At 49.3% G+C, this 17,770-nt stretch overlaps 2 protein-coding genes across 5 annotated transcripts in view; one reads left to right on the forward strand and one right to left on the reverse strand.

The window, feature by feature from the left end:
* Positions 1-11,911, forward strand: part of LOC140430792 (uncharacterized) — a 145,027-nt gene extending 133,116 nt beyond the window's left edge. For all 3 annotated transcript variants that reach the window (XM_072518483.1, XM_072518486.1, XM_072518487.1), the window contains 2 exons: positions 11,685-11,744; positions 11,830-11,911. In XM_072518483.1, the coding sequence (XP_072374584.1) occupies positions 11,685-11,741 (57 nt within the window). In that variant the 3' untranslated portion in view covers positions 11,742-11,744; positions 11,830-11,911. The remainder of the gene's footprint in view (positions 1-11,684; positions 11,745-11,829) is intronic.
* pdpr (pyruvate dehydrogenase phosphatase regulatory subunit) overlaps positions 1-17,770 on the reverse strand; it is a 120,541-nt gene that overhangs the window by 42,332 nt on the left and 60,439 nt on the right. The window contains exons 6-11 of one of the 2 annotated variants that reach the window (XM_072518481.1): positions 14,784-14,905; positions 11,211-11,328; positions 10,067-10,216; positions 7,437-7,629; positions 3,282-3,406; positions 1,937-2,092 (exon numbers count right to left, since the gene is read on the reverse strand). In XM_072518481.1, coding sequence (XP_072374582.1) covers positions 1,937-2,092; positions 3,282-3,406; positions 7,437-7,629; positions 10,067-10,216; positions 11,211-11,328; positions 14,784-14,905 — 864 coding nt within the window. The remainder of the gene's footprint in view (positions 1-1,936; positions 2,093-3,281; positions 3,407-7,436; positions 7,630-10,066; positions 10,217-11,210; positions 11,329-14,783; positions 14,906-17,770) is intronic. The other variant, XM_072518482.1, reaches the window with a different exon arrangement.

A 17,770-nucleotide genomic window follows, 5' to 3' on the forward strand; every position in this document is an offset into this window, starting at 1 on the left:
AGATAGGTGGGGTGAGAGATGAGGAGGGAGAGATGGAACGGGGAGCGGAGAGAGTGAACGGGGTGTTCAAGGCATTTTATGAGGGGTTATATAAGGCTCAGCCCCCGGAAGGGAAGGAGGGAATGATGTGTTTCTTGGATCAGCTGGAATTCCCTAAGGTGGAGGAGCAGGAGAGGGCGGGACTGGGAACACAGATTGAGATGGAGGAGGTGGTAAAAGGGATTGGGAGCATGCAGGCGGGGAAGGCCCCGGGACCGGACGGATTCCCGGTGGAATTTTATGGGAAATATATGGAACTACTGGCCCCGCTTTTGACGAGAACCTTTAATGAGGCCAGGGAAAGGGGGCAGCTGCCCCCGACTATGTCGGAGGCAACGATATCGCTCCTTTTGAAGAAGGAAAAAGACCCGCTGCAGTGTGGGTCCTACAGGCCCATTTCCCTTTTAAATGTAGATGCTAAGCTCCTGGCCAAGGTGATGGCGACGAGGATAGAGGACTGTGTCCCGGGGGTGGTCCACGAGGATCCAACTGGGTTCGTTAAGGGGAGACAGCTGAATACGAACATACGGAGGTTGCTAGGGGTAATGGTGATGCCCCCACCAGAGGGGTAGGCGGAGATAGTGGTGGCGATGGATGCCGAGAAAGCATTCGACAGAGTGGAGTGGGATTATCTGTGGGAGGTGCTGAGGAGATTTGGTTTTGGAGAAGGGTTTATCGGATGGGTACAGCTGCTGTATAGGGCCCCGATGGCGAGCGTGGAACAGACAGAGGTCTGACTACTTCCGTCTTCATAGAGGGACGAGGCAGGGGTGTCCCCTGTCTCCGTTATTGTTTGCATTGGCGATTGAGCCCCTGGCCATAGCACTGAGGGGTTCCAGGAAGTGGAGGGGAGTATTCAGGGGAGGAGAAGAACACCGGGTATCTTTGTATGCAGATGATTTATTGCTGTATGTTGCGGACCCAGTGGAGGGGATGCCTGAGATAATGCAGACACTCAGGGAGTTTGGGGAATTTTCGGGGTACAAATTGAATATGGGGAAGAGTGAGTTGTTTGTGGTGCATCCGGGGGAGCAGAGCAGGGGAATAGATGACTTACCGCTGAGGAAGGTAACAAGAGATTTCCGGTACTTAGGGATTCAGATAGCCAGGAGTTGGGGAACCTTACATAGGCTTAATTTAACAAGATTAGTGGAACAGATGGAGGAGGATTTTAAGAGATGGGACATGGTGCCCCTGTCACTGGTGGGTAGGGTGCAGGCGGTCAAAATGGTAGTCCTCCCGAGATTTCTTTTTGTGTTTCAGTGCCTTCCGGTGATGGTCACGAAGGATTTTTTCAAGAAAATTGAGAAAAGTGTCATGAGTTTTGTGTGGGCCGGGAAGACCCCGAGAGTGAGGAGGGGGTTCTTGCAGCATAGCAGGGATGGGGGGGGGGGGGCTGGCACTACCGAGCCTAAGTGAATACTACTGGGCCGCCAATATCTCAATGGTGTGTAAGTGGATGGGAGAAGGGGAGGGAGCGGCCTGGAAGAGATTGGAGATGGCGTCCTGCAAAGGAACCAGCCTACAAGCAATGGTGACGGCGCCGTTGCCGTTCTCCCCGAAGAAATACACCACAAGTCCAGTGGTGGTGGCAACACTAAAAATTTGGGGACAGTGGAGACGACATAGGGGAAGGACGGGAGCCTCGGTGCGGTCCCCGATAAGAAGATTTAGCCACAATACTTAGTTCCTCTCTGTAGAGCCAGTTACCATTTATCATTGTACAGATCACCATCTCGGACGTCATCCTCTCGCCCTGTTAGCTGCACTGTTAATGGTGTAGATTTAGGTTCAAAAATGTCATACTACCATTCAAAGCCATATCTGACAGCCACAATACAGGTATCAAGAAGGTGCTTTGCTTTACTCACTTATGAAAGGCATTAGATATGCTTACCCTTTCCAGGTGGGACAAAGTGCTTGACTCTCTCAAAGCCATGCTTTTCCATCCAGCGTGCACCTTGTGCATCCAGGCGATCGTACAGGGGGGAGGTCCTGAGCTGTCGGCCAGTCTGGAAATCCCAACGAGGAACCTTCAGTTCAAACATGAGAGCTGCAATCAGAAAGGGAAACAAAAAGTGAGCTTTTTTTAAAAGGTCTGCGTAGCCCTCAGCTTCTCCCTGTCTGCAACCCAGGCCAGTCACAATGCAGAAAGGGTTCTGCAAAAGGATCAGACACCATAAATTACAGCAATATAAGTGGTTTTAAGCTGTCAACTAAGCAAAATGACTACAAATTATTGGCAATCTTCAAAACAGCAGACAAGCTGAACAACAGCTAAGATAAAACGCTCCCATGCTTGGAACATCAGCAGTGATTGCATTTTATTTTTATTTTTTTTAAATTTCCAATTAAGGGGCAATTTAGTGTGGTCAATCCACCTACCTTGCACATCTTTGGGTTGTTGGAGTGAGACCACACAGACACGGGGAGAGAGATTGAATTTTAAAAGTCAGATAAACAAAGGTCAAATTAAACGATGTTGCATTGCATTTTTCACAGAATCCCTACAGTGCAGAAGGAGACCACTTGACCCAACCCTCCGAAAGAGCACCCCACCCTGGTGCACTCCCCCACCCTATCCCCGTAACCCACCTAACCTGCAGATCTTTGGACACTAAGGTGCAATTTAGCATGGCCAATCTACTTAACCTGCACACCTCCTGGGAAAAAAATGAGACTGTTCTTTGCGCCTATCTTCCTTTATTTCTCCATTTTCGGTATCAATGGCAAAACCACTCTCCATCCAGGTTGACAAGATGGAATCCTCTTACATTGTACGCAGCTAGATACTGGAAGCCATGTGAGAGTCAAAAAGGACAATCGGCCACATCACACTTCACAGGGGTTTGCGGGACAGTATCAAGGTGACTGACCCAATAAACTCCCACCCTTTCTCCTGGTGGGCAATGGGGCCCCGGTTGAATTTAAGAATTTATTCTGTGAAGAACAGGTGAGAAACTGCACCCCGCCACCCCATTTCCCTTGCGTCTAGTAATCCCATAAATACATCCTCAAGCCTCCAAATCAACAGAACCTCTGCCAACACCCCCAACCCTAAAGGAACTTCAGCAAAGACTGGAGTTTCAGTGAACAATATTGCTGGATCCCCCACCCAGCCAGCATCCTGTTTTCTACATCGGATATACTCATCAGGGATAAAGGTCTCTTCAGCACAGCGTCAGGCCCAGCTCTTGCTCACAGTCACTGTTACTTTATATATCAGTTCCCTGGAAACCTACGCATCACTTCCATGACACGATGGCGAAGGAATGTGCGGCTGCTCTGGAGCCTCCCAAAGCGTTTGATATCCAATGGCCAGACATTTACTGAAGGGTATCCATGCACCATCCATTCAGCCAAGTACCTGCAAAGGGAAAGAAGACAAAGTCAAAACAACCAAAAGCTTTCAGGAAATGAGCATTAAAAAACCCCATCAATCATACTATAGGAGCTGCTGAATCACAAGAACAGGGGGCGTCATTCTCTGACCCCCCGCCGGGTTGGAAAATCGCCGGGGGATGCCGTGAATCCCGCCCCCGCCGGTTGCCGAAGTCTCCGGCACCGGATATTCGGCGGGGGGGGCGGGAATCGGGCCGCGCCGGTTGGCGGGCCCCCCCCGCTCGATTCTCCAGCCCGGATGGGCCGAAGTCCCGCCGATAAATTGCCTGTCCCGCCGGCGTGGATTAAACCACCTTTTGAACGGCGGGACAAGGCGGCATGGGCGGGCTCCGGGGTCCTGGGGGGGGCGCGGGGCGATCTGGCCCCGGGGGGTGCCCCCACGGTGGCCTGGCCCGCGATCGGGGCCCACCGATCCGCGGGCGGGCCTGTGCCGTGGGGGCACTCTTTCCCTTCCGCCTCCGCCACGGTCTCCACCATGGCGGAGGCGGAAGAGACTCCCTCCACTGCGCATGCGCGGGAAACTTTCAGCGGCCGCTGACGCTCCCGCGCATGCGCCGCCCCGTCATGTCATTTCCGCGCCAGCTGGCGGGGCAACAAAGGCCGTTTCCACCAGCTGGCGGGGCGGAAATTCCTCCGGCGTCGGCCTAGCCCCTCAATGTTGGGGCTCAGCCCCCAAAGATACGGAGCATTCCGCACCTTTGGGGCGGCGCGATGCCCATCTGATTGGCGCTGTTTTGGGCGCCAGCCGGCGGACATCGCGCCATTTCAGGAGAATTTTGCCCAGGGTTCTAACATGAAAATTAATAAATAGTAATCAGCAGTAATAGCGTCCTCATATCTTGTCAGTGAACATCATATCAAAACCAACTAATCAAAAACTCTCTTCCATGATGATCTGGGCTAACATTATGCCCATTTTACCAGATACATCAATTAAGAACCTTGTTGCACTCGAGCCACCTGATCATAGAACAACACCTCTATCTAGCCGATGCATACAGTAACATTGATGACTGCACAGAACATAGAACATAACAGCACAGTACAGGCCCTTCGGCCCTCGATGTTGCGCCGACCTGTGAAACCACTCTAAAGCTCATCTACACTATTCCCTTATCGTCCATATGTCTATCCAATGACCATTTGAATGCCCTTAGTGTTGGCGAGTCCACTATTGTTGCAGGCAGGGAATTCCACGCCTTTACGACTCTCTGAGTAAAGAACCTACCTCTGACATCTGTCCTATATCTATCTCCCCTCAATTTAAAGCTATGTCACCTCGTGCTAGACATCACCGTCCGAGGAAGAAGGCTCTCACTGTCCACCCTATCCAATCCTCTGATCATCTTGTATGCCTCAATTAAGTCACCTCTTAACCTTCTTCTCTCTAACGAAAACAGCCTCAAGTCCCTCAGCATTTCCTCATAAGATCTTCCCTCCATACCAGGCAACATTCTGGTAAATCTCCTCTGCACCCTTTCCAATGCTTCCACATCCTTCCTGTAATGCGGCGACCAAAATTGCACGCAATACTCCAAATGCGGCCGCACCAGAGTTTTGTACCGCTGCAACATGACCTCATGGCTCTGAAACTCAATCCCTCTCCCAATAAAAGCTAACACGCAGTACGCCTTCTTAACAACCCTCTCAACCTGGGTGGCACCTTTCAGGGATCTATGTACATGGACTCCCGAGATCTCTCTGCTCATCCACACTGCCAAGAATCTTACCATTAGCCCAGTACTCTGTCTTCCTGTTATTCCTTCCAAAATGAATCACCTCACACTTTTCTGCATTAAACTCCATTTGCCACCTCTCAGTCCAGCGCTGCAGCTTATCTATGTCCCTCTGTAACTTGTAACATCCGTCCGCACTGTCCACAACTCCACCGACTTTAGTGTCATCTGCAAATTTACTCACCCATCCTTCTACGCCCTCCTCCAGGTCATTTATAAAAATGACAAACAGCAGTGGCCCCAAAACAGATCCTTGTGGTACACCACTAGTAACTGGACTCCAGTCTGAACATTTCCCATCAACCACTACCCTTTGTCATCTTCCAGCTAGCCAATTTCTGATCCAAACTGCTAAATCACCCTGAATCCCATGCCTCCGTATTTTCTGCAGTAGCCTAGTCCCACCTTCACACTCAGGGTGGAAGATCAGTATTGGCATCAGGACTACGGGACACTAATCCCACCTATACGTTCAGGAAGAAACAGTATGTGTCACAGTCTCTGAAATCCCCAAAATATTGTCCAGGAGTAAAAAGGAAGAATTCCTCAAATAAATGAGTTTGTGGAATTAAAGTCATGTCTGAACATTTCACGTCATGTCCAAGGGAAGGCATCTTGGGTTACAAGAAAAATGGTGACTAGCAGCTAGGCCTGAGTGAATATAACACCATGCATCTTAGAGTTTCTCCATTTGCATCAATTTTGTGCTGAATTCAAGACATCTTTAAGCCATTATGCTTTAGGTTTTTTGATTTTAGCAAACGTTGGAGTGGATGATCTAGCACCAATAGCTAAAGGGTACCAGCTCGATAAGACAGTCTGTGAAACTAAAAACAGGTCAGATCTTCTCCTCTGTCCAGTTCCCTCCTAGTCTCTGCATGCTGCTATTATATGATTCAACAAAATATCTGCAGAATTTCTACCAGGGGAAAAATATACAATTCACCAACGACTGAAGACTTGACACTTAAAACGCAAATTCCCAATAGCCTTGAGGAAAATTTGAAATTAACTGCTCTGACATAGACACATCTACTGGTTTCCACACCTGCCAATGAAGTACATGATCAGCCTATCAGGAGTATAGAAGAAAGAATCATTTGGCTGTTTTCAGATGTTTTCATATGATTTTGAATAAAGTTAAATATCTATTAAGCAATAAAATAAACAAGAAGCACCCTTAACTAAGATAATGGTTATACACCGTATCTATTAACTTTACCCAGTTCCAAACACCTTTATTTCACTACCTCCAGAACTAAATCTCCCCAAGTGTTCCACAACATCTTAGATTTTTTCTAAACTTTTTTAAAAACCCGGCAACATGTTTCCACAGCAGGCAGTTATAGCTCCTTGGGATTTGCTTCTGAGGTAAAATAATCAACTGGCTTCTCAAGACAGGTTTTCTTCACAGACAAGACTTGCTGGGAGTTAAACAGCTATTCCTGTTGTGCTCGAGGTCTGAAGCAGCTACCCTTGCATTGGTTTAATCATCTCCAAATGTACAGTTTTTTCTATTTTGATCTTCCCTTATCTGAACGAACCTCCTCAGAAGTCAAATTTAATTACCTTCATTTCACGAGTCTACCTTTTAGAGTGTGTCATAATGCGCACAGGACTTACAAAGTGGCAATGATTAAATTCCCCGTGAGCCTCGCTGAATATGAACTCCCTCATTAAAGGCGGCGGGGAACCCTAAACTACGGTTAGCTCTATATAAAGTTGGCCAGTTTGGATACCAACATAGGAGACACCCGGTTGGGATCTTTCGTGCCATGTAAATAATCGTTATTGTAATAAAACTTTACTTCTTTCTACAATTCGGTGTGCACTTCCTTCATAGTCTACTAAAGAATGTAAATGCAAACTTCACACCTTGCCTCCTCCTTCAAACCTTATTCAAAATCCTTATGTTCTGTTCCCCATTGTAGCCAGCTTGCCTTGTATAAACATCTGTTTGCAGTGTTGCTAGGGTTCATCAATGTGACAAGCACTAGTTCCATTCGCATAACCAAACGGTCATTGCCTTGAGCAGCTTACATTTTCTAATTATTTTTTAAAATATATAACCAGCAGAAAACATTCCAACTTATTTGATTTCTCTCACATTTTCATGTCATCACTATTTTTCCTGACACCTCTCAATGAACCCATTCCCCATCACATCTGCTCTGTGGCCACACTTGATATGAAACATTTCACCCATTTGCATTCATACATTATAACTGTGCCCCACCCAGTGTTCAATGAACCACTCACTTTCCAGCTCCGCCTGCGAAGGACGAGCCACTCGAGTTCATTCCTGCCAAAACAAAATAGTTCTGCACAGCTGCTGACTCTCCCATGATGCACCTCATGTCAGCAGTGAAGGATTCTGGGCAATTTACCAGCTGCAGGATCTCAGTTGACTCCAGAGATGGCATCCGTCGCAGCAACGCACTCAGGAGTGGCTCTGTCAACATAATAGTCGCAAAAATAAATTGGAGCATTCAACCACACTCATCTTTCAACATCCTGGGCGAGATTCTCCAACCCCCCGCCAGGTCGGAGAATCGCCGGGGGCTGGCGTGAATCCCGCCCCTGCCGGTTGCCGAATTCTCCGGCACCGGAGATTCGGCGGGGGCGGGAATCGCGCCGCGCCGGTTGGTGCCCCCCCCCCGCGATTCTCCGGCCCGGATGGGCCGAAGTCCCGCTGCTAGAATGCCTGTCCCGCCGGCGTGGATTGAACCACCTCTCTTACCGGCGGGACAAGGCGGCGCGGGCGGGCCCCCACGGTGGCCTGGCCTGCGATCGGGGCCCAACGATCCGCGGGCGTGCCTGTGCCATGGGGGCACTCTTTTCCTTCCGCCTTCGCCATGGTCTCCACCATGGCGGAGGCAGAAGAGACTCCCTCCACAGCGCATGCGTAGGGATGCCGTGAGCGGCCGCTAACGCTCCCGCGCATGCGCCGCCCGGAGATGTCATTTCCGCACCAGCAGGCGGGGCACCAAAGGCCTTTTCCGCCAGCTGGCGGGGCGGAAATCAGTCCGGCGCGGGCCTAGCCCCTCAAGGTTGGGGCTCGGCCCCCCAAGATGCGGAGGATTCCGCACCTTTGGGGCAGCGTGATGCTGGACTGATTTGCGCCGTTTTTGGCACCGGTCGGTGGACATCGCGCCGATACTGGAGAATTTTGCACCCTGTCTCTGGGGTCTGACAGTTATAATAATAATCTTTATTGTCACGAGTAGGCTTACATTAACACTGCAATGAAGTTACTGCAAAAATCCCCTAGTCACCACACTCTGGCGCCTGTTCGGGTACACAGAGGGAGAATTTAGAATATCCAATTCACCTAACAAGCATGTCTTTCAGGACTTGCGGGAGGAAACCGGAGAGCCCGAGGAAAACCCACAGACACAGGGAGAACGTGCAGACTACGCAGAGTGACCCAAACCAGTTGAGGCCTCCAGAGTATTTACATTCAGCAATAATCCCATTAACTCCTCTCAGGCTCAATTTCTGGCACACCTGCACGGCCCGAATATGCTGGGGTACCAATCTAATGGCACAGCCACCTCTCCCAAAGACATCATTGTCAAGCGATCCACCACACCGTCACTGAAGGGCAATGAAGAGCAGGACTCCCCGAATGGTCTTTCTCTTCCAAGATAATATAGCAAGGTCAACAGGAATCCGGAATAGTTTTGAGAGGAACTGTCAATGCATCAAGTTTATATTCAGATTCTTCGCCTGCCTACGTTATGTGACTGCTGGTGGATAGAGAGAGATGTCTAAACACAATGCTACAGGCATCATGATTTCATGGGACAGATTTGATGGACCAGAGGTCTATCCATGCCTGTCATTTCTGTATGCTCACAGCACTTACATTGCCAACACCAAGTAGGAAAATTGGCCCAAACATTGATATGACACTGTGCCAAGTCTGTATCGCCATCTCAACGGGCATATCATAATAATATAACTTTATGCAGCCCATTAACAATTGATTTCTGAGCTAATGCAGGCTCTATAGGACAAAAAAGGAAAGTTGCAGTGGGAAGTAGAGGTCATGTCAATGTCTTGTCTGTTAATAGAAAAGTCAGGTGGTGAGTCAGCAGCAGTTAGTCCCATCTCTAAAGGACTGAAAATAAAAGATTTTAACCTGCCATTTTCTCATGACTTTTCATGGATGGCACTGTGGCACAGTGGTTAGCACTGCTGTCTCACAGCGACAGGGATCTGGGTTCGATTTCGACCTTGGGTGACTTTCTGTCTGTGTGGAGTTTGTACGTTCTCCCCGTGTCTGCCTGGGTTTCCTCCGGGTGCACCGGTTTCCCCCCACAGTTCAAATATGTGCAGGTTGGATGAGGTTAGGCCAGGGGAATTGGCCTCGGAAGGGTGTTCTTTTGGAGGGTTAGACAGGCTCGATAGCCGAATGACCTCCTTCTATACTGTAGGGATTCTATATTTCTTTCCCTTTTTAAAATGTTTTCCAATTCAGGGGCAATTTTAATGTGGCCAATCCACCTTCTCTGCACATCTTTGGGTTGTGGGGGTGAGACCCACACAGACACAGGGAGAATGTGCAAACTCCACACAGACAGTGATCTGGGGCCGGGATTGAACCGGAGTCCTTGGCGCCGTGAAGCAGCATCGCTGATCATTGCGCCACTGTGCCACCTAGGGATTCTATGTTACCCATGTATTTTATCTCCTGTTAAGTAGGCTTAGACATGCACACGCATACACAGAACTATCACCTGACTGACAGGCGTGTACATTGAGTCCAGCTTCAACACTGAACTAGCCACATCTAGCTGCATTTTCCAATTTCCATTCCCTGCACTTGCCTGTCTGATGTCCAAATCATGCTAGATCCCCCACCCAGATTCCCTACGACCACGTACCATAGTGATCCCAGTCCTCAAGCATGCTTTGGAACTCCAGCTGGTTCCTGCCTTCTGTGAAGATAGGTTTTGGGTTCTTTTCAAAGCCCCCAGAGAGTACGCCACCCTGCCAGTTGCGGACATATATCCTACCGTCAAGATCCATGATTACTGGGAAAGGAAGGAACACAGTTCATCAGAAAGGACACAGCCCTGTGAAAGATGCGGGGGAGGAGAAGATTAAGAGTTTTGCAAACAAGAGTTCGGACAAAAGATACATCAGTGTAAACTGCAGGCCAATAAAGATGGTGTCATAGTTTCAATCGCTCCATCATTGCTGGCTGTGCCGTCGGCCCTAAGCTCTGGGATATCCTCCCAAATCTCTCCACCTCGCTTTCCTCCTGGAGAAAGCGCCTTGAAACCTCTCTTTGACCAAGTTTTTGGTCACATGACCTTTTGTGGCTTGCTGTAATACTTTGTCTTATAATGCCCAAGTGATGTCCCTGAGATATTTTATTGCACTGAAAGTGCTTTATAATTATAAGCTGTTGTTGTTCAAAATAGGCCATTAGACAGCATGGATAGAGTTTCTGGTGTGCATCTCATCAGTACCTCACATGTTTAATGTTGTGATGAATGTTCAATCCTCATATGCTTAAAGTTGGCTTCTTAAACTAAAAAACACCGGATTTGAGCCTCAGCTCTGCCAAACACTCTAGCCATGTGGTCATAAAAGTCAGGAGTGTTCTGGCCTGGAAGGTCCAGGTAACAATCCTTTGGATAAGTGGTTACCCCACAGGATGAAGGCTCAGCATTTGATGCACAATAGATACTGCCTTAGCTGACCAAACAGCAGAGGTTGTGTGGATACAAGAATTCTACCAGCGGATGCAAAAAGGAATTTGACGGAGAAATCAACAAAAAATGGACCCTATAGCTTTCAATCTTATTCTTAATAAGATGTTTGTCCGGGTCAGCTTTAGATTCATGCTGCGTTAACCAGTTTGAAGCTCAATATTTGAGCTAATATATCAGCTCCGATAGACACAGTTTTCTGAAAGTGCCATCAATCTGCTTTGGGAAGCACACCGATTCCTATTACATCCACATTAATGTAAACAAGTTGTTAATTCCAGGCAGGCACGTGTAAAGTCAGTCTCCTTACCTGGCGTGTCAGGACGCAGACCCTGCTTGAGAGGCCGTGTCACCAGGTAAAAGTGCTCACATGGATGCAGCGGGACAGTTACGGGCTCCTCACTCATTAAACCAAGCTCATAGGCCCACTGGGCAAGGGGAGAGAAACAGTGTTAACATCACATACCAAATCCAAGCATATAAAATGCACTGCAGCACTTTGATTCTACAAGAGTTCAACTTTAAAAACCTTGGCCAACGTACTCTGCAGTTGGTTATTGCTTCATTCTGAGCATTTGATGCTGAATAATGTAAAGCCAAAGTGGGAAATGGAAGGAAGAAAACTGCTCCAATATTTTTAGAAAACCTCTGACTGTTGTATGCAAGTCATCAAATTCAAAGTTTGGAACATGACATTGTGAAGTTTAGGCATGGAGTAAAAGAGTCCAGTTTATGACTGTGTATTAGAGTGAATCACCATGAAACGGTCAATCTTGTTTTGCAGAAGCTGATGGAGGAAGCCAGGGAGGAAGCTGGTGGAGAAAGCCAGGGAGGATCTTAAGAGGTAGGATGCACTGCAGTTGATGTTGGCGGGGAGGGTCCAAGTAGTGAAAATGAATATTCTGCTGAGGTTCTTGTTTATTTTTCAGGCCCTCCCGATCTTTACGCCAAAGGCCCTTTTTCGGAAATTGGACACGATCATTTCGGACTTTGTATGGGCGGGGAAGGTGCCAAGGGTTGGGAGGACCATGCTACAGAAGCAGAGACCTGGGGGGGGGGGGGGAGGGGGGCGGCAAATGTGGATAAGGTCCGGCGATGGTGGGAAAGGGAAGATGGGGTAGACTGGGTTAGGATAAAGAAGGAATCTTGTAAGGGGTCCAGTTTGAGGGTGTTGCCAATGGCTCCGAGTAAGTATTCAGGGAGTCTGGTGGTGCAGTCCATGGTGAAGATATGGAATCAGTTGAGGAGGCATTTTAGGGTGGAAGGCATGTCGGTGCTAACGTCACTGTATGAGAATCAGGGGTTTGAGCCGAAGGATGGATAGTGTATACAGGAGGTGAAGGGAAGTGGGGCTGGCCAAGTTGAGGAATCTGTATTTGAAGGATGGGTTCACCAGTCTGGAGGAGCTAAGGGAGAGAGTAGAGCTGCCGAGGGGGGAGTGAGTTCTGGTATCTGCAGGTTAGGGACTTTGCACAAAAGGAGGGGGATCCCTAGGTTGCCAAGATACACCCTGCTGGAGCAACTGCTGCTTCCGGATGTGGAAGGGGAGGGAAGAATTGTGGATATATTCAAATGGCTGGGGCAGGGAGGCGAGAGGGTGGTGAAGATCAAGGAGAAATGGTAGATGGGAGGGGAGATCAATTGGGGAGTATATGAGAATGAGTGAGTTCATTCAGGGGGTAGCAGATGTGTGAGAGAGGTGTGGGCAGGGACCAGCAAATCGCACGCACATGTTTTGGGGTTGCGTAAAATTGGGAAGATTCTGGGCAGGGAGGAGGAGGTGGACCCGGACCCTATGGTGGTGTTATTTGGGGTTTCAGAGAAGCCAGAACACATGGGGAGGAGGAAGGTCGATGTCATGGCCTTCGCCTCTCTGATTGCACGGTGGCGAATTTTACTGTTGTGGCAGTCGGCGTCGCCACCGAGTGTCGCGGCTTGGTTGGGTGACCTGTATGACTTCCTACGGTTGGAGAAGATAAAATATGAGTTGAGGGGCTCTGCACAGGGGTATGAGAAAAGATGCGGGATGTTCACAACCATGTTTGAGGAGCTGTTCATAGAAATTTTCATAGAAATTACAGTGCAGAAGGAGGCCATTCGACCCATCGAGTCAGCACCGGCTCTTGAAAAGAGCTAAGGGAGAGAGTAGAGCTGCCGAGGGGGGAGTGAGTTCTGGTATCTGCAGGTTAGGGACTTTGCACAAAAGGAGGGGGATCCCTAGGTTGCCAAGATACACCCTGCTGGAGCAACTGCTGCTTCCGGATGTGGAAGGGGAGGGAAGAATTGTGGATATATTCAAATGGCTGGGGCAGGGAGGCGAGACCCAAGGTCAACACCTCCACCCCATCCCCATAACCCAGTCACCCCACCCAGCACTAAGGGCACTTTTGGACACTAAGGGCAATTTATCATGGCCAATCCACCTAACCTGCACATCTTTGGACAGTGGGAGGAAACCGGAGCACCCGGAGGAAACCCACGCACACACGGGGAGGATGTGCAGACTCCACACAGACAGTGACCCAAGCCGGAATCGAACCTGGGACCCTGGAGCTGTGAAGCAATTGTGCTATCCACAATGCTACCGTGCTGCCCTGTTCGGCATGGGGGGGGATGAAAAAGGGTGAAAATTTTTCATAATTTGTAGACTGTATAGTTGATTGATGGGAAGTATGTTTCCTGGGGTGTTTATGTGTTGTAACCTGTTTTGATACATGTTTGTAACAAAAACATTTTTTAAATGTCTTGTTTTGCAGCAGGCATCTCTGTAGGCAGGTAAATGAAACTTAATGTGCCTATTACTTGTGAGATGTAGAATATTTTCCACTGTATGCCACTTGAAATTAAAGAGCAGCATTCAGCAACCTTTCACAACTCAAATACACTGTTGAGGGGCGGGTGTTTCTGTCCTGCCGTGCCAGATTTCAGGGGCGAAATTCTCCCCCAACAGCGCGATGTCCGCCGACTGGCGCCAAAAACGGCGCCAATCAGACGGGCATCGCGCCGGTCCAAAGGTGCCGCATCTTTGGGGGCCGAGCCCCAACATTGAGGGGCTAGGCCGGCGCCGGAGGGATTTCCGCCCCGCCAGCTGGCGGAAATGGCGTTTGTTGCCCCGCCAGCTGGCGCGGGAGCGTCAGCGGCCGACAGTTTCCCGCGCATGCGCAGTGGGGAGAGTCTCTTCCACCTCCGCCATGGTGGAGGCCGTGGCGGAGGCGGAAGGGAAAGAGTGCCCCCACGGCACAGGCCCGCCCGCGGATCGGTGGGCCCCGATCGTGGGGCAGGCCACCGTGGGGGCACCCCCGGGGTCAGTTGGCCCCGCGCCCCCCCCAGGACCCCGGAGCCCGCTCACGCCGCCTGGTCCCGCCGGTAAATACCAGCTTTGATTTACGCCGGCGAGACAGGCAATTTCTGGGCAGGACTTCGGCCCATACGGGCCGGAGAATTGAGCGGGGGGTCCCGCCAACCGGCGCGGCCCGATTCCCGCCCCCACCCAATCTCCGGTACCGGAGACTTCGGCGGGGGCGGGATTCACGGCGGCCAACGGCCATTCTCCGACCCGGCGGGGGGTCGGAGAATGACGCCCCAGATTCAGCAAGCCGTCGGGATTCTCCGTTACACCGGCTGGTTAATGGGGTTTCCCATTGTGGGGCTTCTCTCCCGGCAAAACGGAGAATCCGGACGGCAGAGAATTCAGCCCCAGATATTTATATTGCTGCGATGAGAGAACTGACAATATTTTATTTTGTTTGCAAATTGAGTTGTGTTCAGCTTCTCTGAATGACGGGAAGGAAATGGACAAAATTGAGATCAGTAGCTTCATAATTAGTGCAAATGATGGAATGGAGAGTGTTCCACTGATCCATGGTCTGTCTGCATTGTTTACCTGGCCTGCACAGTTCACAAAGTATTCGCATTCTATATGCCCTCTGTCAGTTTCAATTCCAGTCACATGACCCTTCTCGACCATCACATGATTGACACTGGCCCCTTCGAATATCTGGACACCTGCAGTAAACAACGTTTAAATAGGTCTCAGAATTCAGAGCATTACATTAATAATGTTTATTACACCTTTAACATAGTAAAAAATATCCTCGGTGCTTTACAGGAATGTTATCAATCAAAATTTAATCTTGAAGCACAGAATTAGAGACATTAGAACATCGAAAGTTTTATTAAAACAGTAGGTTTGAAGTAACGTGGAGGAGGAGAGACAGGTGGAGAGGTAAAGAAGGTTTGACTAGACATTCCCAAGTTTATTCTGGTATGATCGTAGCACTTATTTATAGAGTGCCTTCAATGTAGAAAACTATCCCCAAGTACTTCAATGAGGCACAAGGAAAATAGACCCTAAGAGAGAGAGGATTCGGGGAGGTGACCAAAGGACTTGGTCAAATAAGTGGGTCTTAAGGGGCGGGATTCTCTGATATCGGCGCGATGTCCGCCGACCGGCGCCAAAAACGGCGCGAATCAGTCCGGCATTGCGCCGCCCCAAAGGTGCGGAAGTCTCCGCATCTTGAGGGGCCGAGCCCTCACCTTGAGGGGCTAGGCTCGGGAAAGGCCTTTGGTGCCCCGCCAGCTGGCGCGAAACTGACTTTGCCGGGCGGCGCATGCGCGGGAGCGTCAGCAGCCAGTCACGGCATCCCCGCGCATGCGCAGTGGAGGGGGTCTCTTCCGCCTCCGCCATGGTGGAGACCATGGCGAAGGCGGAAGGAAAAGAGTGCCCCCACGGCACAGGCCCGCCCGCGGATCGATGGGCCCCGATCGCGGGCCAGGCCACCGTGGGGGCACCCCCCGGGGCCAGATCGCCCTGCGCCCCCCCCAGGACCCCGGAGCCCGCCCGCGCCGCCTTGTCCCGCCATCCCAAAGGTGGTTCAATCCACGCCGGCTGGCGTGGGTTGACAGCGGCGGGACTTCGGCCCATCGCGTGCCGGAGAATTGCCGGGAGGGGCCCGCCAACCGGCGCGATTCCCGCCCCAGCCAAATATCCGGTGCCGGAGAATTCGGCAACCGGCGGGGGGGGGGGATTCACGCCAGCCCCTGGCGATTCTCCGACCCGGCGGGGGGTCGGAGAATCCCGCCCAAGGAGTCACAAAAGGAGGTTTGGGAAAGAAATTAAGTTTGACAGCGATATTCTTTAGCATAAGACAAGAATCATAAACATAAACAAATTATCTAGATATGAGTAGAAAGCTGGCTACAGTTGATGAGGTAAATAGACAAGAAAAACATGGTGGTAAATTTTTCCTACTGTTTATTTGAAGAAATTTTAAAAATTTAGCAAAAATATATTCCATTAAAAACAAAAGTTCAGTGAGAACGCTCCATCTTAAAAATGCCATTAGATTGAAAAAAGAATGTTGAAAAGAATATTAGTAAGCTTGAGGACTGGGACCGTTTTAGAAAACAGCAAAGGGTGATTAAAACATAATGAAAAGGGGGAAAATGAGTAGACTAGCATGCAATATAAAACAAATAGGTTATATGAACTTTTACAAGTATATAAAAGAGAGAAGCTAAAGTAAATTTTGGTCTCAGAGATAGAGACAGGAAAATTATCTTGAGGAAGGAGGAAATGGCAGGGACATTGAAAAATATTTTGAATATGTCTTTACAGCAAGAGACACAAGTTGCATACCAGAAACAGAGAGCACCCTACCCAATTTCAACACCTCCACCCTATCCCCATAACCCAGTAACCCCACCCAACACTAAGGGCAATTTTGGACACTAAGGGCAATTTAGCATGGCCAATCCACCTAACCTGCACATCTTTGGACTGTGGGAGGAAACCGGAGCACCCGGAGGAAACCCACGCACACACGGGGAGGATGTGCAGACTCTGCACAGACAGTGACCCAAGCCGGAATCGAACCTGGGACCCTGGAGCTGTGAAGCAATTGTGCTATCCACAATGCTACCGTGCTGCCTCCTGGGATCTATTGCTGGGATCTATTATCAGGAATGTCTTAAGGAGCACAAATAGGCTATTTGTTCCCTCGAGCCTGCCAAGTCACTAAATAAGATCCTGGTGAATTAGATTTTGGCCTGATCTCCAATTTCCTACCTGCTCAACCTTTCCTCAAAAGGTGGCCCCTTCGCCCCTGGGAATCATCCGAGTGAGTCTTCTCCGAACTGTTTCCAATGCAAGCACATCACTCCTCGAATAAGGAGGCCAGAATTGTCCGCAGTATTCCAGGTATAGTCTCACTAAAGTCCTATGTAGCTGTAACAGGACCTCCCTACTTTTATATTCCATTCCTATTGCAATAAAGACCAACATTTCACTTGCCTTCCTAATTACTTGCTGTACTTGCATGTAAACTGTGTAATTCATGTATTAGGACACCCAGATCTGCTACGTCATCCTTACGGTAAGTGCGCAGTCAATTACAGCCCCGCATCCCCCAGAGTCACAACATAAGTGAATTAACCAACAATTCTGTCATGGAAGTGTCCCTTTAAGAAATGGTTTTGTCTTATCACATGGCTTCAGTGATGTCATGGTATGGGTGGAGCTGGGCTGTAGCTCTGGGAGTTAGTTTTACTTTCACTTTGAGTTTGAACTGGTTTGTACAGTATAGGTCGAAAAAGAAGTGTACCGCTATCTGCATTTTAAAAGCTGTTTCCAGATTACTTGACAACTTAAAATAAATAATTGCTTTCTGGATGGAATTCAAACCTGCTATTTTGAAAAGGAAACAAGGGCATCCAATACAGGTCTAGAGTGCCGTGTGCTGGGCCATACCTTGGAAAAGGGTTTTCTGGTTTATGGGATCTTGTTATTAAACTGGAACAGCTTAAGGGGTGAATTTATTATGGGTTATACAGAGGCTACTGTAGCTGTGTGGGGTATTTATATTGGTAGTT

This window comes from Scyliorhinus torazame, chromosome 10, assembly GCF_047496885.1.
Source record: "Scyliorhinus torazame isolate Kashiwa2021f chromosome 10, sScyTor2.1, whole genome shotgun sequence".
In the NCBI taxonomy this organism is placed as follows: Eukaryota; Metazoa; Chordata; class Chondrichthyes; order Carcharhiniformes; family Scyliorhinidae; genus Scyliorhinus; species Scyliorhinus torazame.